The 23,365-nt window shown below is 41.6% G+C and overlaps 1 protein-coding gene across 5 annotated transcripts in view; it reads right to left on the bottom strand.

Moving 5' to 3' along the window:
- Positions 1-16,891, bottom strand: part of LOC115130482 (mitogen-activated protein kinase kinase kinase kinase 4-like) — a 66,319-nt gene extending 49,428 nt beyond the window's left edge. For 4 of the 5 annotated variants that reach the window (XM_065019577.1, XM_065019578.1, XM_065019580.1 and 1 more), the window contains exons 1-3: positions 16,698-16,886; positions 16,122-16,187; positions 1,986-2,042 (exon numbers count right to left, since the gene is read on the bottom strand). In XM_065019577.1, the coding sequence (XP_064875649.1) occupies positions 1,986-2,042; positions 16,122-16,187; positions 16,698-16,754 (180 nt within the window). In that variant the 5' untranslated portion in view covers positions 16,755-16,886. Of the gene's footprint in view, positions 1-1,985; positions 2,043-16,121; positions 16,188-16,697 lie in introns of all 5 variants that reach the window. The other variant, XM_065019581.1, reaches the window with a different exon arrangement.
- Between the last annotated feature and the right edge of the window lie 6,474 nt (positions 16,892-23,365).

Genomic DNA, 23,365 nt, shown 5'->3' with positions numbered 1-23,365 from the left:
TGGGGGGCCAGAGCAGCGAACAGTTTTGACTGGGCTGCGCGGGAACTGTACTTCCTCAGTGGTAGGGAGGCGAGCAGGCCAGAGGTGGATGAACGCAGTGCCCTTGTTTGGGTGTAGGGCCTGATCAGAGCCTGGAGGTACTGAGGTGCCGTTCCCCTCACAGCTCCGTAGGCAAGCACCATGGTCTTGTAGCGGATGCTAGCTTCAACTGGAAGCCAGTGGAGAGAGCGGAGGAGCGGGGTGACGTGAGAGAACTTGGGAAGGTTGAACACCAGACGGGCTGCGGCGTTCTGGATGAGTGTGATGATAGGTTGTGTGGTTTAATAACGATACTGAGCTCCCAAAAATAATAACAGGATAATAAAAGTGTTGTTTTCTGCCAATTCACATATTTAACAACAAATACACACCCAAAATAGCCTACTATATAATAATATGAATGGGAAATGACCTTTTCCCGAAACGGTAGCAGCATAACAGGTTTAAATGGGGACACCGGGCAGTTTTTCTCTCTATTCTCGCCTTACCAACAGCCTCCCTGCTCCTGTCTCCTGACCCCGAGAGAAACAGCCGTTCCATTCAAGATAGGCATTTGACCCTTCATACAGCTGAGTGACCTCTCTTAAAGAATGGTACCTTTCTGTCCTGGAAAGGGAGACAACCACATGCCTTCACTGAACCTTCCTTTCCCTTTAAATCAAACCAGGAAGAAGAGAGGACATTCCTGCTCGGGAAGGACCCGGCACAGCTGCTCTCTGTACAGGACAATGTCTCAATCCCCAAGAGGGGTCGAGGCAAGTGACCGGGCCGCGGCTGGGCCCTAGGTCTGGGGCCAGGCAGCCTGTGGAGTAGGGGCTAATGAAGGGGGAGCGAGGGAAGGGGAGTGAGGGTGAGGGTAGGGTATGGGGAGGGGTTTAGTTATGTGACTGTCGGGAGGGATGTGTTGAAGCAGAGAGTAGGAAGCCTGGGCCCTGGGCCTTCAGTGAGGGGCCATTCAGTTTTACAGGAAATGTCCTGCTATTATCGCCCTGGGCAGATAGACAATACAAGATGGACAGGAAAAGGGCAAAGGCATTTGTGTGCTGAGAAGAGAGATTATTGTCCGAGAGCCTGTGGCGTTATCTCCTCTGCTTTTACTCTCTGGGGTTCAATACAATGAGCTGGGCCTTTTAAACTCATCTCGGCACCTCAGACATTTTTACGTATTAGGCCAATACAACACCTTTAGTTTCAGCCAGCAATTCATGGCTGATCTAATAAAAAGCAAGTCTAGATCAAAACACAGATATTGGAGAACTTAATATCAGTTTTAATGCTATGTTTTTATGATGATACATTTGAAACTGTGCTGTATTGATTAACTGTGTCTTATATTCTCTGTTGAGTAAAATAATAAGTTGTTCTTCGTGCGGTGTGTTGAACTTCAGTCACTCTATACAGAATTTCAGATTGCACCGCAGAGACTGATACTGTTGATCCTTCCTCAGGTCCCAAAAGTCAGATCTTAGTTTAAAATATACCTCAAAGCCACACAAAAAAAAATGGATTTAATTAAATCTTTGGCCATGTACACATTGCGCTATTGTAATAACGCTCCTCTTTGTTCTTGTAGTGGGCCAGGAGGGCCATATCAATCAGTTTCTATACAGTACATAGTCTCATCACCAGGTAGCTTTATTGCCCTGAGGGGAACAAGATGATTAAACTTTCCCTGAACAAACATGGCTCCCAGTGTTCTCACCTGCTGATTGACAGCTCAGGATATAATAACCTTTGGTGCGCCGTGTTAACCGGGCCTCATTTGCATTTCTTAAATAAAACACTGTCTTTAAAGGTAAACTGATCTGAGTGTGAAACCCCTCCTTGCCCCTTCGACTCGGCAGAGTGGCAGTCCCACGGCCGTGTCCCTCCCTGCCTATGTCTGGGTGGCTTTTCAGTGCAAGGAGCAAGGGATGGAGACAGGAACCAGGAAGTGGCCTTCTTACCTCTGTCACGTCCATGACCTTGATAGCAGCCAGCTGTCCCGTCTTCACATGTCGCCCCTGTTGAGACCCAAGGACAGTCAGTGGAACAGTTAGGGACAGAATGGCCATCGGACGCCAATAATATCTAAGACAATCGAGGACACTCAAAGTCTATGATGATGATGGCGAGTAATACTGTGAAGAGTTATTAAGCAAATTTGGTACTTAGGTTACAAAGTCACTCAAGACATATTGGAAAAAGTAAGACAATGCATTTAGTGTATAATAATTACAGTTGGGCTACTTGCACAAACATTATGCAGTAGTTAAGGTTATTGTTGAGACAACCACAGCATTTTATGAAACATATATTTTTTAAACATACACATCATTCAATACAGGGCAACAACCATACTGGCAACCGCAACGGAAAGTCTAGCGCCGAAGACCATGTCTACCAGTCAGGTGAGGTAAATTGAGGAAGGGGAAAATGTAGCTATTTCTGTAACCGAGTCTGGTGGCAGAAAAAGAGGAAGAGAGAGGTAGGAGAGCAGTGAATTTTTAAAAACTTTGTGTATGTGTCAGAACCTAAGGAGCAGAAAACTAGGTACAGCAACTCTTAAAGCAATTATTTGTGAAAAGTGTGTAGAGAAAATGGAACACGGGCCTGAGCTGGAGCAGTACATGTTTCACTAGACTGACCTCCATTGTTTGTTTATTTGAAAAATGGCTCATATCATCCAACACAATTGACTGTTGTCTACGGAATATCATGTACATATGGCGAGATTGAGTCACTTGAAAATACCACAAAATGATGTTATCCACCTGAGAAATCCCAGTTTTACTCCACCAATCTTGAGAACAACTCTTATAACCTATGCTAAGATTGTCATTTCTTATTTCACATACAAAAGCGTACTATATTTCCTATGTCTGATTTGGCAAGCAAAAAGTCACACTTAGTATGGTGTAAGAGTTTCAGTAAAATTCTAAAGAGAAAATGAAGCAATACTCCTTGTGAATCTAATTCAAAGAAACAGTTACACTGTCCATCCTGAAAACTGTTGCAATGAATGTCAATTTGTGGGGGAAAAAAACAATCCCCACGTGAAATGTTTTTCTTAACATATGAGTCAATATCCTATTCTCAAATCAGGAGTGTAGCGAGGAGCATTCAGGTGGGACAATCACATAATCAATACAATGCATTTAGCTGCGTCTCCGTAAACCAATAAGAGGCTTCTGTAAACATTCCCATTGACTGCAGCCATCTCGTCTATGTTCAGTCACAGCACAGTGGGCTGAGGCAGATTGATGTTCGTCCATTGCACTTTACCGTTATTTTGCAAATAAATTTGCCATTTTGACAGATGCCATACATTTGAGTTACTTATGCAGTGGAGTGAATGTAATGACTATGACGGTTATTCTCCAAATTAAAAAAGAAACAGAACACAGACTACAGGCATAGCAAGCACTTATCATCCAGTATTGTTAATAGCACTGTGCAGTTTTGCTCTAAATGCTAGAATCACCTATCCCCGAGGAGAGAGGAATGGTCCTGAACTTTCATATGTGGCTATGCTCACTGACAGAATGTGACACGACATCTGTAATAAAGTGCACGGAGATGGAGAATAATTGATGGAGATCATTGAGAAAGATCTTAGCAGATAGTTTCCCATGTTAAAGCTTGGCAATGCTGCGTATACACTACAAATGATTTAATAAAAAACTCAGCAAAAGGTTCAAATCACATTCATGGATATGTAATTTTGTGACAACAGAGCTATTTATTTTAACAACAGTAAGAGGACAACTGTGACCAACATTCCTTTTTTTATTTTTATATAAGAGGACAGAATGCAAGCAGCATATGTGTCTTTCTTGCCTCAGTGCATTTACACAAATTATTTTTCCTGACTTTGTCATTCGGAATTACCCACTGCAAGCATTTTGTTTGCACATACGTAGCAGATCAAAGACAACCATTCCATTCAATTGTATCCAGGAAGAGCAATTCACACAGCTATACCAGGTGTGAACTACTCACTTCACCCCATAACACAACAATGCTCTCACTAGTCTGGTGTACAGTGCCTTCGGAAAGTATTCAGACCCCTTGACTTTTCCCCCATTTTGTTAGGTTACAGCCTCATTCTAAAATGTATTAAAATGTTTTTTCCCCCTCATCAATCTACACACAGTATCCCATAGTGACAAAGCAAAAACAGGTTGTTGAACATGTATTACAAATAAAAATGGAAATATCTCATTTACATACGTATTCAGACCCTTTACTCAGTACTTTGTTGAAGCACCTTTGGCAGTGATTACAGTCTCGAGTCTTCCTGGGTATGACGCTACAAGCTTGGCACACCTGTATTTGGGGAGTTTCTCCCATTCTTCTCTGCAGATTCTCTCAAGCTCTGCCAGGTTGGATGGGAACCGTTCCTGCACAACTATTTTCAGGTCTCTTCAGAGATGTTCGATTGGGTCCAAGTCCGGACTCTGGCCGGGCCACTCAAGGACATTCAAAGCCACTCCTGCGTTGTCTTGGCTGTGTGCTTAGGGTCATTGTCCTGTTAGAAGGTGAACCATCGCACCAGTCTGAGGTCCTGAGCACCCTGGAGCAGGTTTTCATCAAGGATCCCTCTATACTTTGCTCCATTAATCTTTCCCTCGATCCTGACTAGTCTCCCAGTCCCTGCCGCTGAAAAACATCCCCACAGCATGATGCTGTCACCACCATGCTTCACCATAGGGATGGTGCCAGGTTTCCTCCAGATGTGACGCTTGGCATTCAGGCCAAAGAGTTCAATCTTGGTTTTATCAGACCAGAGAATCTTGTTTCTCATGGTCTGAGAGTCTTTAGGTGCCTTTTGGCAAACTCCAAGCAGGCTGTCATGTGCCTTTTACTTTATAGCCACTTTACCATAAAGGCCTAATTGGTGGAGTGCTGCAGAGATGGGTGTCCTTCTGGAAGGTTTTCTCCACAGAGGAACTCTAAAGCTCTGTAAGAGTGACCATTGGGTTCTTGGTCTCCTCCCTGGCCAAGGTTCTTGTCCCCCGATTAATCAGTTTGGCTGGGCGGCCGGCTCTAGGAAGAGTCTTGGTGGTTCCAAACTTCTTCCATTTAAGAATGATGGAGGCCACTGTGTTCTTAGGGACCTTCAATGCTGCAGAAATGTTTTGGTACACTTCCCCAGATCAGTGCATCGACATGGCTTGGCTTGTGGCTTGGTTTTTGCTCTGAAATGAACTGTCAACTGTGGGACCTTATATAGACAGGCGTGTGCCTTTCCAAATCATGTCCAATCAATTTAATTTACCACAGGTAGCCTCCAATCAAGTTGTAGAAACATCTCAAGGATGATCAATGGAAACAGGATGCACCTGAGTTCAATTTCGAGTCTCATAGTAAAGGGTCTGAATACTTATGTCAATAAGGTATTTCTGTTTTTTATTTGTAATACATTTTCAAACATTTCTAAAAACCTGTTTTCGCTTTTGACATTATGGGGTATTGTGTGTAGATAGTTTTATTTCACCCATTTTAGAATACAGCTGTAATGTAACAAAATGTGGAACAAGTCAAGGGGTCTGATTTTTGTCCGTATTTTACCTTAACAAAACAGGAAAAAGGGAGTGAAATGCACAAGGAGAGAGAACACTTTGGTTGTCTTTAAATTCCCAAGATGCTTTCTGTACTCTAATATATGGATATTATGAGTATAGGCAGGAGATTTAGCTATCCATTTAGATCCAAGCTACCCATCTAAAGCAGAGTTTCTAACTCAGCTTTGAAAACTATGAACACATCTGGGAAAACCTAGAGAGAGTTTATCTGTTGGTAGCTTGCCAGTATTGTTCCAATATATCCCAATGGCAATTGACAAGACACCTACTCGTTCCACAAATGCAAACTTGGTGCCTAGTATCAATCACATTCTACTGGGCAAAAACTGATTGAATAACATTGTTTCCGCATCATTTCAACAACAAAAATTAAATGTGATGAAGTTGAGTCAACGTGGAAAACTGTTTGGATTTGCAAAAAGTCATCAGCCTAAGGGATTTTTTTATTTTTTTCACCCAACTTGTAACCTAAATCTAATGACATGGTGATTTTTTGTTGTTGTTGATTTAACATTGAATTCACATTAGACAACTCAAACAAATGTAATTCAAAACTAGACATTGAACTGACGTCTGTGCCCAGTGGGATAGTATTGTGCAGCTGCACTGTTGCACAATATGCTCATCTACGTAACCACAGTCTTGCACATCCACAGAAATGAGGGATCACTAATCACTCGCATATGTGATAACGATCCGAACCACAGATTGCCTTGGAATAAACCCCTATTTTATTTATGTACAGTTTGCAATAAAAAATAAATACACATGCAAACCTTTGAGTGCCTTTTGAGTGATAGCATGTTCATTGCCATTTCCTGCCATTGACTGCCCATGTTTATCTTTGATAGCTGTGTGTACTGTAGGACATCAATGTGAGAAGATACTAGAGAGCGGTCTGTGCAGACTGCTGTTTGGCGGTTGGGCAGACAGCAGCAGGCCACACCATGTGAACAGATTTCTGAAGCAGACACTCAGCACCAGGTTCAATTAGGATGTGAGCCAGTGTTCCCCAAAAGCACGGGCAGGAGTTAAAATGGACACAGCTTCCTGTGCCAGACTAGCAGAGTGAGAGAGCAAGCACATATGGGAAAATAACAAGAGCCCCATAATCAAATCTGATTAAAACATGATTCTCTTTAACAATAACAATGAGCTGAAAACTGTTTGGGCTAATGACCAAATACTATCAATAGACTTCTAGGCAAAGTCACTAATATTTACTTTGATAATAGTCTGATCAGAATAGGATTTTTTAAAACATTTTTATTTTATTTTTTTTACAATTGCTTTACATAATTACAGATGTATTTGACTTCTGTAGAAAAACATGTTAGTCACAAGAGGGATTGTGGCACACAGTCTTGCATTGATCAAAAATGAGTCTTAAACATTCAAGCTGGCTGTGTTCCATTGCCACAGGCAAACTCTCCAAATACAAAGCCAAGCTTTTATAGAGGCTATTTCAAAGGGAAACAAAAATGAAGTTGGTTAATAAACGGTTGAAAAATGCTTTTGGTGGTCAGACAATTCACCATCAGTTGTGGGCACTGCAGAGTAGACCATTTTTTTTTACAACATAGAGGAATAATTCCTTGGGTTAGTGTGATGTGAGACATTGAGACCTTGAACATGCATGACATACAGTAGAATAATAGCTAGGTCTCAAGCTCACAAAACGACTGTAGAAGTAGCAGATCATTTGATTTCCCATTTACAAAATGCTTCTTGTTGCATGCCAGCAAAACCTTTGCCCAACATGTCAGGTTAAAGTTCAATAATAATACATGTAGCTACCATAGTCAACTATTTATTCATGTTGTAAAAATACACTTCACTGGCATTGTATGCATGCTGCCCCAGAGTCATTAGTATTTGACAAATAATGATTGCAAGCATGTGCACATGATCCAAAGCAAGCCATAAAGAGACTGCATGAGAGCACATTCCTACTGCTGATCAAAGGAGAGGAGAGAGAAAAGAGCAAACTGTCCGCTAATCGGCCCGCGGCTCAAACCCCTACAACCTCTTCAGCATTCCACACAACACACAGTCACAGCATGCTCTCTCTGAAACACATTCAATTTGTGTGTGAGTGGGGGGGGGGGGGGGCATTGCATAAATCACATTCCCCATTCTAATAAAGAGACACTCGAGCAAGTCATCCAACAAAGAGAAATTGATCGGCTCCTAAACCAAATGTGAAGGGCTCACTTTAACTACTGGCATATGGAAAGTATCCATCTATATTATCTTTTCACTGTCGATATTTTCTGGGTTCAATCAACACTGAAACTCAATCTGCATGGTAAAGAGCTAATCTTGTGCAATGAACCTCTCATCACAATACACTTCTTATCAACACCTTAGTAGTGTTGATGGAAGTGCCACTGCCGTTCTTCTGATGGAAATCTGCTTTTTCTCATTCACTACTTTCTGCTTGGTCATTAGCTACAATGCGATGGGAGATTATGGGCTTCACAGTTGGGTTAGGGAATAATGAGGAAATCCCCCTTTGGACAGAAATATCTCCACCAGAGACAGGCTGCCCCCCCAGTCTCCAGGGTACAGGGGTTATAACCCAATACCACAGTTCCTACCCCGTGCGCATGGAGGGCATTCTTCTTCTTTCCCTACCCAAACATAGGTCTACTTGGTGGCCACATCTCAAATGGCACCCTATTCCCTATGTAGTGCACTACTTTTGACCAGAGCCCTACGGGAACTGGTCAAACGTAGTGCACTAAACAGGGAAAGGGGTGCCATTTGGGACGCATACAATGAGCCCACATCTCAACACCACGGCGGGGCCCTTTCATGGCCCTTCCAGAGCTGAGGGCACTGGGATAACGTCACCAGATCCAGGCAGGCGTCCAAGTGGTTTGAACAGTGACTGCGGTTCAGGAAGTGTGTGTTGAGAAAGACGCTTCCTCTCTGTAGGTCAAAGTGGAGCCTGCCTGCTTCGTGATGATTCCCGACATACTGGGACTTTCTCAATATCAGACCTTGGAGGCATGCAAGTGACGACAGCTCTCCAGCCTTGCATCACTGTCTTGCTCTGTCACTGCAGTGCAAGCCTGGCCTGACCCAATTTTTCACACTTCATGAGTTTGCATCTCGCAAGATAGGGAAGTACCCATTTAAAAGAGGAATACGCCCTAGATGTAGCCACCCTAAGAACAAAAGGATGAGATATTTCTATATGCAATGAGACAGTCATATTACAATAGGAATGTATCTTTGAACCCTACAAAACGAAATGCAACTTTTGAACATTGAAAATGGCACGGATTAAACCATTTACTGTACGGCTAATAATTCCACACCCTTGATTACAGTATCCCCAGAAGACACAGATGAGATCACTGGTGCAACAAATCACAACCCATCTCCCACTCATACTAACACAGGAAGGTCACATGATAAGGTTCACCCTGGGATAAGTGAGAGAGATCCTATCACACAAGATCCTCTTTTAATATGAGGTAACTCTAAATGGACCATCCTATTTTGCTGCCAAAAAATATGAAGATCCCAGAGGATAAACGACCTCAGGGAAACTACGCTCATCATGTGACCCCTTGCTTACAAACCACCCTTTTAACCAGCATGGATGGGTCTCTGTAAGATTTACTATGTTAAGAAAGCGTTCTGACATACTAGTTGCAACACCCTAAAAGCTGAAGAGATTAGGGGAGTTGGGGGTTCTAAAAATGAAACCAGCGAGACACAAGATAAGAACAAGATGATCCAAAATACTTACAAGAGAAAAAAAAGAGTATTCAGCGTTTAACAATGAGATGATAACAATGCTGTGTTAAATAGCAAAACAGGACAGGGTAAAAAATAGCCTCCCATGTAAGTGAAGGCAGACTGGAAACAATAGATCAACACTGGTGCCAAGTCAGCTTCTTCTGAGCATAACAACAAACCAGCTACCTTCGAATAATAAAACTGCATGGTATTATCAGTATTATATGAACTGAAACAGTGGAGGCTGCTGAGGGGAGGACCGCTCATAATAATGGCTGGAATGGTGCAAATGGAATGGCATCAAACACATGGAAACCACGTGTTGGACGGATTTGATACCATTCCACCTATTTTATTTGTATTTATTTTACCTTTATTTAACTAGGCAAGTCAGTTAAGAACAAATTCTTATTTTCAAGGACGGCCTAGGAACAGTGGGTTAACTGCCTGTTCAGGGGCAGAACAACAGATTTGTACCTTGTCAGCTCGGGGATTTGAACTTGAGGTTACTAGTCCAATGCTCTAACCACTAGACTACCCTGCCGCTCCAGACGTTTCCACGAGCTAGTCCTCCGCAATTAACGTGCCACCAACCTCCTGTGAACTGATGTCATATTATTTTCTAACAGATACAATGAGCGAGAAATAATCAAAGAATAGTAAGTAATATGTTGTTTGTATTTTGTGTTGCTTGCAATTGCTATTAATTATTTAATTTGGATACATACTATCTCATCTTTCATGACATATTATGGACTGGAGTGTTGAAGAACAGACATTGAACATAATTTGACAAAGGTCACCCATCTGAGAGAGTTTACTGGGTGGACATTCTCATCAGTGTTTCTCTTGGCATGACCTCTGCCATTTCCACTGCTCTCACCAAAGATCACACCACACATCATGCTAACAACAGCATAGCTTTGCATTGCAAACTGCTGAAGATCTACCATGAAGTGTACTGTAAGACTGAAGAAAATCAGATGCTAATTTTACCAGTGTATTGCTTTGGGACACAGATAAAGTGATAGTCCTTTATTAAGGCCTTCGAAGAAGCAGAGAAGCAAACTAGACTGTTCTTTGTTTTCTCAGCCTGCCAGTAATTGTCACGTCTTATACATTCAACATGGAACAAAACTGTGGCATCGATCAGCCATCTACCCTGAAATCCCAAGGGGACGGATGATTAAAACCGAGACTTCAGACTGTACTGAAAAACAAGACTCGCTGCCTTCAGAACAAGCCCAGTAAACAATTTCAAAATCGATATTTTTCCACAGACGCGCATTCCCTGTGATGTTCTATTTTCAGAACGGGTAAATTGGCAGGAGAAAATAAAAAGAACAAGATTCTGAGAGGAGAGGAAAGCCACAGATGCCCTGATGTAGTGGCTTCAAAAATAGAATTTCCTTTTACATATGTAGGATCTTAATGTGAGCCAGTTTGCTACAACAGGAAAATAATCCTTGAGCAACAGGAAATGTGAATTATTATGTGGATTATAATTCATATATATTCTTGTAAGGGGTTGATACACTTTTCATATGGGAAAATCAAGTCTGGAATTTCTAAGTAGAAATTACAAACTTCAGAAGCCTTTTGAAACCTCAAATACACTACACATTTTTACATTTCCTGCATTTCAACAGGGTGATCCAATTAAGATCCTACATCTGTACACTGTGACCAATGCCCTCTACCTGTCTGTAGCCAACAACCCCTACTCTACTAACGTAATGAATCTATGCTGCCTGCAGAAAACACCCACAACCTCATGTTTCTCAACAATAACCAGGTTTCCATCCAACATCTTTATGCAAGTAAAGTACATGCCGGTAAACTTTCCAAATGTCAACAAAACAAAATACGCTAGACAAGGTGGGATCTTTTTGTGCCAAAATATTGATATAATAACCATAATTTCGAAGTAAACTTGGGAGACATGCGATGATATGTTGTGTGGTCCTCCACTATGACTCGGGAAAGCATACAGTTTATTAAGCGACAGTTTAAATAAGCTATGATGAACTTCATAGGGTGGTGAAAGTGCACTGTGAGGAGCTTGATGCTCCTTTCCAATAAATACAGGGGGTCTTATTCAACGCTGGTCCGACCAATCTGATTCCACACTCCAAGACTGCTCCCATCACGTGGACTGGGATATGTTCCGTATTGCGAGTTCATTAGAACGTGCGTTGAAGATGTCGTTCCCATAGCAACGATTAAAACATTCCCAAACCAGAAACCGTGGATTGATGGCAGCATTCGCGTAAAGCTGAAAGCGCGAACCACTGCTTTTAATCAGGGCAAGGTGACTGGAAACATGACCGAATACAAACAGTGTAACTATTCCCTCCGCAAGGCGATCAAACAAGCTAAGCGTCAGTATAGAGACAAAGTAGAATCTCAATTCAACGGCTCAGACACAAGAGGTATGTGGCAGGGTCTACAGTCAATCACGGATTACAAAAAGAAAACCAGCCCCTTCACAGACCAGGATGTCTTGCTCCCAGGCAGACTAAATAACTTCTTTGCCCGCTTTGAGGACAATACAGTGCCACTGACACGGCCCGCAACTAAAACAGGCGGACTCTCCTTCACTGCAGCCGACGTGAGGAAAACATTTAGACGTGTCAACCCTCGCAAGGCTGCAGGCCCAGACGGCATCCCCAGCCGCACCCTCAGAGCATGCGCAGACCAGCTGGCTGGTGTGTTTACGGACATATTAAAATCAATCCCTATCCCAGTCTGTTGTTCCCACATGCTTCAAGAGGGCCACCATTGTTCCTGTTCCCAAGAAAGCTAAGGTAACTGAGCTAAACGACTACCGCCCCGTAGCACTCACTTCCGTCATCATGAAGTGCTTTGAGAGACTAGTCAAGGACCATATCACCTCCACCCTACCTGACACCCTAGACCCACTCCAATTTGCTTACCGCCCAAATAGGTCCACAGACGATGCAATCTCAACCACACTGCACACTGCCCTAACCCATCTGGACAAGAGGAATACCTATGTGAGAATGCTGTTCATCGACTACAGCTCGGCATTTAACACCATAGTGCCCTCCAAGCTCGTCATCAAGCTCGAGACCCTGGGTCTCGACCCCGCCCTGTGCAACTGGGTACTGGACTTCCTGACGGGCCGCCCCCAGGTGGTGAGGGTAGGCAACAACATCTCCACCCCGCTGATCCTCAACACTGGGGCCCCACAAGGGTGCGTTCTGAGCCCCCTCCTGTACTCCCTGTTCACCCACGACTGTGTGGCCACGCACGCCTCCAACTCAATCATCAAGTTTGCGGACAACACAATAGTGGTAGGCTTGATTACCAACAACGACGAGACGGCCTACAGGGAGGAGGTGAGGGCCCTCGGAGTGTGGTGTCAGGAAAATAACCTCACACTCAACGTCAACAAAACTAAGGAGATGATTGTGGACTTCAGGAAACAGCAGAGGGAACACCCCCCTATCCACATCGATGGAACAGTAGTGGAGAGGGTAGTAAGTTTTAAGTTCCTCGGCGTACACATCACAGACAAACTGAATTGGTCCACCCACACAGACAGCATCGTGAAGAAGGCGCAGCAGCGCCTCTTCAACCTCAGGAGGCTGAAGAAATTCGGCTTGTCACCAAAAGCACTCACAAACTTCTACAGATGCACAATCGAGAGCATCCTGTCGGGCTGTATCACCGCCTGGTACGGCAACTGCTCCGCCCACAACCGTAAGGTTGCTGCTGCCAACACACTGACTCAACTCCAGCCACTTTAATAATGGGAATTGATGGGAAATTATGTAAAATATATCACTAGCCACTTTAAACAATGCTACCTAATATAATGTTTACATACCCTACATTATTCATCTCATATGTATACGTATATACTGTACTCTATATCATCTACTGCATCCTTATGTAATACATGTATCACTAGCCACTTTAACTATGCCACTTTGTTTACATACTCATCTCATATGTATATACTGCATTCAATACCATCTACTGTATCTTGTCTATGCCGCTCTGTACCATCACTCATTCATATATCTTTATGTACATATTCTTTATCCCCTTACACTTGTGTCTATAAGGTAGTCGTTTTGGAATTGTTAGCTAGATTACTTGTTGGTTATTACTGCATTGTCGGAACTAGAAGCACAAGCATTTCGCTACACTCGCACTAACATCTGCTAACCATGTGTATGTGACAAATACAATTTGATTTGATTTGGTGACATGATGATCGATGCTTGGCTGCCGTTTGACCAATAAAAAAAAAATCTCACCATGTAGGCTATGCCCGAATTGTATCTGTGAGCTGTTGGCTAGCGCGCAAGTGCCAAGACCACCCGTGGGCACATCTAGCTTTAAAAACATTTTTTTTGTGACAAAACCATTAGTAAAGTTGAAAATGCGATGGAAATCCATTTAACCTGTATTTTTTATTCAGTAACAGCAAAAGTTATTTTTGCACTAGAACTTTTATCCGCAACAAGTCAATTTTATGGAAAAACATCTCTGGTGATAAAATGCTTGTATTGTTTTTATGCAGATTTTAGAATATTCACATGAAAATCTGCCACAAATTGGATAGAAACCTAGCTACAGACAAAATCTGATGCACTTTTTGGAAGTACATAAGGTGTTATAAACCACTTAGATGTGTTACACCACTTCAATAAATGTGTTATTATTTATGGTTTCACAGATCCTCAAAATGATTCTACAGCTGCACCACTGAGAGCATCTTGACTGGCTGCATCTCCGCTTGGCAAGGCAACTGCTCGGCATCTGACCACAAGGCACTATAGAGGGTAGTGCGTACGGCCCAGTACAACACTGGGGTCAAAATCCCTACCATCAAGGACCTCTATACCAGGCGGTGTCAGAGGAAGGCCCGAAAAATTGTCAAAGACTCCAGCCACCGCAGTCATAGACTGTTCTCTCTGCTTCCACACGGAAAGCAGTACCAGAGTGCCATGTCTGGGACCAAAAGGCACCTGAACAGCTTCTACCCCCAAGCCATAAGACTACTGAACAGTTTATCAAATGTCTACCCGGACTATTTACATTGTCCCTTACACTGGCTCTATGCACACTCAATAGACTCTACCCACAGTCACACATACTACACTGACACACACACACACACACACACACGCGCACACACACTACATCTACTCACATCCTCTCACATCCTCTCACAAAACACACACACACTTGCATATTGACACCACACACACACACAATGACACATAGACACACTTCACATACGCTGCTGTTACTCTGTTTATTATATATCCTGATTGCCTAGTCACTTTTACCCCTACCCACATGTACATACTATATTATCTCAATTAGCTCAACTACCTCGTACGCCTGCACATTGACTTGGTACTGGTACTCCATGTATATAGCCTCGTTATTGTTTTTATTGTGTCGCTATTTCCTTTTTTATTGAGCAAATATTTGGCTTACTTTTTAACTCTGCATTGTTGGGAATGGCCTCGTAAGTAAGCATTTCACTGTAAAGTCTACACCTGTTGTATTTGGAGCATGTGGCCAACACAATTTGTAATAACTTTAATATGATTGTCTTTGAGTTAGGCCCACCACTTTCTTTAGATTATTCTAGTGAAACAAAATGTTTCAGAGATTAAAATCCAAGAAACAATCAGCAATATTTCTCATACATGTAAACAATACAGAATGTATGACCTTGACTTAATAAACACATTAGAGGGAAAGTGTTTGGCTGAGTAATTAAAGTGCACAGTACTACTAAACACACTTCTTGGATTTTATATAACCTAAAGAATGGCTAGGAATTTGGAAAGTACTTTTCGGGTAGTTTGAGTGGAGGATAAGCTATTGCCCTGTGTAAAGTCACTGTTCCTGTTAACATGGGGCTGAAACTGTGCACTGCACACAGAAGTGGAAAAGGAAGTCTTCTGGACACTAATGGCCAACTCTGACATTGATCCACATGACAGGAGGTGTATTTAATTCAGCTGAGATACCTGCAGAAACTGACAGGCTGTGTACTACATCAACAAAACATTTCACAGTCTATTTATTGGTACTATGTTAACTAATGTGTAGGGACTTTCGTGCAATTTTGAATATAACTAGACGAAATGTGATTTTCTCCAGTGATATTAAAGTAATGTACACTTGATAATGATAGATATTCTTTATGTTCTTTGCACTGGATCTTGAACAGGTTCCTTTCTTGTAAATCAAAGGCTTGTGCAACCTAAGGTATCCACCCAACTGCTACCTTAGTTGACACATATGTGAGAACGTGGCAAGAACTACTGGAAAGGCCCAGCTTTGTCAAGATAATTTAAAACACCTCAAAAATTTTTTTTAAATAACCACAAACCATCACTGAAGCGTTCAGTTAAGCTGATTTCGATAAGGAAGTTGACTCCACCCAAGAGTGTTGAAGATGCTTGTGTTGGTAAGCCAATTTAGGTCACAGTTTCTCTCAGTGTTTCTTCTCACTTAGTGAGTGCTTTCATGGGAACTACACCAAGTTTCATACCATCAACTGCTGACAGCTATAGTATTATGAGTAGTATTGCTATATTCATTTTCTTTTTACTTAAAGATTAAGAGGGTGCCATACAATGTTTGCATAGTATATATTGCTATATGCTCCTTAAAATGAAAATCATTGCAACTGACAACACATCTGCAATTGTAATCATGGTCAAAGACAAGAATAGGAGAGTGGGTCTGACACAAACTACAAACCTTGTAGACTTGCCCATATGTTCCATTTCCAACCACTTCTACCAGCTCAAATATTCCGGCAGGATCCTGAAACAAGACGACAACATTACATTACTTCAAATGAAATGGAAGAACACAAAAATATACAAATAAAGTCATTTTGAATTAACCTCATGTTTAATAATATCTGACATTTAGGTCATCATGGATTATTGCATGGCATAGCTGGCTACAAGTATGTTCCATTTGTTCACACTTGTAACATGCCAACATGTCATATTACTAACTCTTACTTAAAAAATATATTTTTAAACTATTCAGTTACTTCTGAAACAGCTGTAAATCCAGTAAACCAAAAACATATTAACTTCTGAAAGCGAAACGAATCCGAAAACTGTAAGATTCATGGTTTCTACTGTGACATGAAAGCTCTAACTTTTTGTAACAAAGTAGCTAGCTAACTTAATTTTACGTAACATTTCCTGAAATGACTTAAATAGAGATTGAAACTATGTAACCCACATCTGCTGCAACAATGTTTACACAAAGGTCTATCTACATTTCAGTTAATTAGACTCTGGCATATCCAGAACTCACCCTCAAAGCAGAGAGATCAATATTGTCCAGACTTCGTGTTGTGCAGTCTCGCGCCATAGCTATGACTTTGTCCGACTAATGCACATATAAAGAGTACATGTACTTGATTTTGCAAAAGTTAACGGTTTCGGCGTGTCAGTCCATACTGTACTGTTTCTGCAGCGTCTCTCACTAGCAACCAAAACAGGGATGTAATCATTAGTACAAACAGTTGGTTTCTATTGGACAAATTCAGGTAGGTTCCTCCCCATTTCGTTCCGTTTGCTTAAATTTAGAAATGTTTTGAAACCAAATTGGCGTAATGAATACGCCCCAGGAAACTTCTCAACCAGCGAAACCCGGAAAATTCGGAGGAAGCTTTAGCCCCCCCTACTCTCCCGAAGAAAACCAAATTCGAAAAGTTAACTTTTTTGAACAACTTTATCCCCTGTTGAACAACTTTATCCCCATGTTAAATGCAAAATAAGTTGTTGATTGTTCAACGCTTCAGTTAAAAACAAGTCTTTATAGTTTTACCAATAACACAAAATAGTTGGCCAAGCATAGTATAATGTTGTTGTATTACTGCAAAGGAGTAATGTTGATTTATGGTGGGGAAAATGACAGTCACATATCCTACATAATGATTTCAAATCAAAATGTATTTGTCACGCGCCAAACACAACAGGTGTAGACTTTACCGTGAAATGCTTACTTACAAGCCCTTCCCAACCATGCAGAGTTAAAAAGTAAGAAAAATATGAACTGTGAAATATCAAAAGCATTGTATACATTTTCACGACGCAAAAAGACAAGAGATTTTGCTGTAAAATTCAGCTTCTGTGCATTGCTATGCTGTTCCTACAATCCTTCCTGACTAACATGGCTGTGCTGAATGACTGACTCACATGGTTAACGATGACTAGCTTGTCTCTGTGACTGTATTATTCTGCCACCGGTGGCAGGAGCAGCGCAGGGCGAGAGGCAGCTGACCCCTGAACAGGACCACTGTGTAAGGCCACAGAGGGCCCATTCTCTAGCCAGGACACAAACAATGCAGAGCCGTTATGAATTAGCAGATAGTAATTTCTTATGCTATAATGGCATTCGTATGTGCATTTGAATTAGAGAATAAATGAGAGTTTGAGAGAGATGGTTCTGTGTCTGCCTGCCTAAGAGTTTAAACATGGATGTTTTAACATAGAGGGGATCCAATGTTGTCGGAGTGAGTTTGACATTTGTATTTTTATGCAGCCACCCCATTGCCATTCTCCCCACTGCCCATAAAGGAACTGAAGTAGTACAACAATGCATTCCTATGAAAATAAAAACACACTTCCACCATTCATTTCCCTACAAGTGGCATACTGCAATGATTCACAGATTCTGGTAACCTTCCTGCCTTACTCCAAAGCAAATTTTAGAGGGGTGCATGGGAGGAGGGTTAGGAGAATGGTCTGGATTCAAATGCCTCTTGAACTTCGGCCAGATGGTTCAACTTGTGCCAGTTGCTCTCAAACAGCCAGCATATGCCGACACAGAGATTTTTCAACTGAGTGCCTGACTGTCCCTGGATACAGACAGACAGTGTAGTTATGACATTTTCCCCTGTTGTATTTGACTCCTCTTCTTCCAATGTTCAGACAGATGCCTGGACTCTTAAACTGTCTCACAACCCCCTGACTTTTCACTGTTCAGTTTGGAAACTGATGTGTCATTCATGGGTCATGTTTGAAAGTAGACACAAATAAGTGGCCTTGCTTGAGTAGGCTAAATTGCCTTGTCTTGACATTGTATAAATAACATAACTCCACTGGTTTTCAGCTGCAAAGCATGGCCTTGGGGACTGGCGTGCAAGACAGTGTGCGACCGAAATTGCACTATTCTCATGTTTGACTAGAGCCCTATGTGTCATGGTCAAAAGTAGTGCACTACAAAGGGAATATGGTGCCACTTAGTGCGTACACAGACAAAGATCGCTGCTTCTGCTGCAACATGATACATTCAGCTGGTTCTGTTTCATGCAGAATAATGACATCGGCTTGTAGTAAAAATATAGGCAAACATTTATGCATTGGCGGCTGGGTACCGCGAAACTGCCCTACACCACTGTGTATGTGAAAATATGCTGCTGTGTCACATTTGCCAGATGCAGTATGTTTTGGTTCTTGGTTTGACAAGACACACCCATACACACACATTCATACACACACACCAGTGGAGGCTACACGGAGGAAGAAGGGGAGGACCATCCTACTCAGTGAATTTCATAAAATGTAAACAGTGAAACATTTAAAAAAGTTATCCTTTTTAGATAAAACTATACTAAATATATTCATGTCACCAAATAATTGATTAAAACACACTGTTTTGCAATGAAGGTCTACAGTAGTCTCAGCAGCACTGTAGGTGAGCACCATGGTGTAGCCAGAGGACATTTGGCTTCTGTCCTCCTCTAGGTACATTGACTTCAATACAAAACCTAGGCTTACACTAATTATGACAACTTCTGGAGGACATCCTCTAACCTATCAGAGCTCTTGCAGCATGAACTGACAATGTTGTCCACCCAATCAAAATATCCAAGAACGAATCTAGTACTGAAAGCATAAACGACAGCTAGCTAGCACTGCAGTGCATAAAATGTGGTGAGTAGTTGACTCAAAGAGAGAGAAAGACAATAGTTGAACAGTTTTGAACAAATTATTTTTTCCAAAATTAAGGAGAAGCAAGAGAGTGAGTGAGAGAGATAGAGAGAGCTGGAGAGATAGATGTCTTTGATAGAATTTTAAAAACAACTTTCACTTGCGAATGCAGCTATCTAGTTTAGCCTACTCAAACAGAGAGGGATGCTATGTAAGCTATCTGGCTATAGCTATCCAACACTGGAACTCTTCCATGTCAAAGTAAGCTTTTGGTTTTATTAATTTATTGCCACTGAGGCCCACCAGTGTAACTAATAAACTGCTTTCTGACTGTACACTGTACTGCATGATTGTAGCTAGCTGGTTTACTAACGTGTTAGTTCTAATAGCTATCTTGACTATGACGTGACAACAATGTAGGCTGTGCGTAGCAATTATAGCAGTCATGATATGAAGGTTTGGCTTGGTTGTAGCAACCTGATGATGGGTACAGGGAAAATGTGAACATCATGTAGTAGCCTAAACCTATTGACGTTACATTAAGTTGGGTAATTGGACTATGAATGACAGTCATCCAATATGCTGTAATAGAAATAAAGCCATGCTCATAAAAAATAATCCTCCCTGTCACTGACACACACACACACACACACACACACTGCCTTTTCTCTTTCCTGTTTGCTACCTAAAAATGTCTGATATCCACAAGATGGTGCTGTTGAATGTCATTATTTATGTATGGTAAAGCTATAGTGGTGAATGCTGAACCATCAGGTTTTGGCTTCGTACGGCATGTCCTATTAACCTGTGGTTCTGTATACATGCATGCTGAGAGGTAGACTGGGTGTCTGAATCTTTGTTACTACTCATAAAAAATGTCCACAAATTCAACATACAAATACAGTTCTCAATAAAAGTTAGGTTTTGACAGTTTTTCATGTGAATATTCTCTATTCCGCATAAAGACTGATTGCGTGATGATTTAGTGCATATAAAATGTACTTCGTCGTTTACATTTTCATGTACTGAATGAAAATCGGAAGTTCAATGTTTTTCCATCGCATTTTCAACTCCACTGATAGTTTTGTCGTGAAATAGTAAATGTGCCCACTCTGATTTTGGCACATTCTCTCTAGCAAACATCTCGCCCGGCTCGCAGATTTAGTGCAGGTAGGCCAGCCAACATGATGAGATTATTATGGCTAAAGTGGCGGCAGGTAGCCTAGCGGTTATAGCGTTGGGCCAGTATCCAAAAGGTTGCTGGCTTTACCTTGTCAACTCGAGTCCCCGAGTTGACAAGGTAAAAATCTCTGCTCCCGGGCGCCGGAGACGTGGATGTCGATTAAGGCAGCCCCCCGCACCGCTCTGATTCAGAGGTTGGGTTAAATGCGGAAGACACGTTTCAGCTGAAGGCATTCAGTTGTACAATTGACTAGGTATCCCATAAAACGAGATTATTTTTTATTTGTCAAACGGCAGCCATCATCAATCATCATGTCACCAGAATAAGACCCTCGCCATTATTTGGAAACTGAGCATCAAAACTCATCACCCTGCACTTTCACTACCCTATCAAATTCATTATAATGTATTGTATCTATAGTCTAATAAACTGCATGCTCTCCCGAGTCGTAGTGGGACGACCACACACTGTTATCGCGTGACTTTAAATTTACTTCGATATGATGGTTGTTTTATCAATATTTGCGCACCGACATTTCTCGAATAATTAATTTTACTGACACAAAAGTCCCACCTTGTCTAACGTTTTGTTTTGTCACATTGGAAAGTTTACCGACAAAATGTGCTGTTTCCATCAGCCCTGTCGTGATATTTTTGTATTTGACATACACTAAGTAAATAAAACATTAAGCACACCTGCACTTTCCATGACATAGACTGACCAGGTGAATACAGGTGAAATCTGTACTCCCTTTTTAAGTGAAATATTGAGTGTTATACAATGGGTTGGTCTAATCCTGAATGCTGATTGGTGAGAAATGCATTCCAGACGGTGTCTATTCCACAAATTGGTTACATTTAAAAAAAAAAATCATATGGTGGTTTACCTGAACAACGTCACGTGGATAAACCTTGTAGCGCATAAACTAGCAAGCTCTACCACGCTAGTTTACTAGAATTGACTCACCAGCTAAGGTCATTTAGTAGTTCTAGCAATGGCAAACCAAATGTCGATCTATAGGTTTTTGGAAAAAGAGTGTGTGCCAGAAAATAATTTGGATCAATCTACCGATATATTCCAGAATGAGACATTAACAGGTGGCGCCAGGATAGAAACAACCGCAATCACAACCGCCAATGCCATGTTGATACAGGCATGCTTGCCTACCCAACCGTCTCCTCACCTCTGGAAGTGTTGCAACCCCTGGAGTTGGATCCCACTCTGTGTGTGGGTTTTTGTTTCGATGGCGCTTCACTCATGCCAGGGAACAGATGAGGGGTACATGTCCTACTGAAGCAAACATTTAAGCAAGCGGTATACGTGCATTGCAACTCCCACCGTTTGAATTAGGTTCTGTGCACCGTGGCAAAAGTGTCGGGACATGTCAGTACTTTTTTTTGACACAGTAAACCAGCTACACACATTTATGAGTGGAGCCCACAGACATGCTCTATTCATAGAAGTACAGAAAGAGTTGCATCCCGACAGACCATGTATCGAGCTAGAAAGATCCACGGATGTACGTACGTTCAAAATCAGGGTCAGTGAGTAAAAGTGCTGTTACTGCTAGATGTCATTTTAGAAGTTCTTGCAGATTTTTAAGAGGCTTGTGGACAAACCAAATTAGATGCAGATGCCCTCTTACAACAAATCCAGAACAAGACGTTTTTATTCCTGTTAGTCACATTTAGTAAATTGTTTGACAGTAGGGAAGGGATTACAAAGCTCTACATTATCTGTATTGGTTTAATTGAAATCCTCAAAAGCAGCTTTTCTATGTTCAGAGAACTCAGGGAGACTTTGATAAAGTTCTCAAGGCAACTGAAGAGGTGATGATTAAGCATGATATTAATAATTGGGATGGGAGTGCATCACGGCAGCGAAAACTGCCTGTAAAATTGGCAGACAGTGTAGTCACAACTTCATTAGGGAAAACATCCAGCATCAAAGAGTAACAGTAACCTGAGGCAATTTTGGAACAATGTTCTAGACAGACAGATTACTGAGTTAAACTCAAGAGTTCAAGAAGACACATATGGGACAAAGTCATTGTTTTACAAGTCACAAGTAAGTCCCAAGTCAAGACAGGCAAGTCCGAGTCAAGTCTCAAGTCCTAAACTTTGAGTTTCGAGTCCTAAACAAGTCATAATGTGCTCTTCACCAAATGTAATACCATTTCATATTTAACAAGAGTAATAATATATTAAATTGACTCAAATCATAAATGCTTTTAAAATTATAGATATTTATTACTTTCCAAATAAACTTTATATTTCCATGGAAGTACATGGGTACATGAGAAAGACATCAATATGACAACAAAAACTAAATATTGTAGTGCTCTCTCTCGCTCTCCAGATATACTCTAGACACGTAAAACAATCCTGCCATAATGTTACAATAATTTATTAAAAGGTACATCAAACAACTGACACTGAACTTCAAGTAGGCCAACAATTTGAACGCCGGCCTGAATGTCTGAGAAAAAAATACAGATCCCAAAGATGAGAGATAAAACCTGAACATGGAGACTACGTGTGTGTGTGTAATGCATAAACAGTTTCATTTTTCTCTTATCTCAGGGCCCTATGATGCATTGCATTTGCAAAAGACCAAATTAGCTAAAAGTCAGTCAGTCATTTGTGCACGATGAGGCCACAGAATGATGCCACCATGGCTGAAGACACGCTCCACCGGAGCACTGGAGGCAGGCACTGCCAAGACTCTGATGGCCACTCGGGAGAGCGAAGGAAGAGCCTTCCTGTTCATTGCCCAGAACAAGTGGGCATTCTGTCCTTCGCATATGTCAAGGTAGTGACTTAGCTGTAGTGCTGGAGTGGTATCAACAGCTTTCTTCTGCC

Source organism: Oncorhynchus nerka, linkage group LG6, assembly GCF_034236695.1.
Source record: "Oncorhynchus nerka isolate Pitt River linkage group LG6, Oner_Uvic_2.0, whole genome shotgun sequence".
NCBI classification, from domain to species: domain Eukaryota; kingdom Metazoa; phylum Chordata; class Actinopteri; order Salmoniformes; family Salmonidae; genus Oncorhynchus; species Oncorhynchus nerka.
This window is presented reverse-complemented; position numbering and strand designations above follow the sequence as displayed.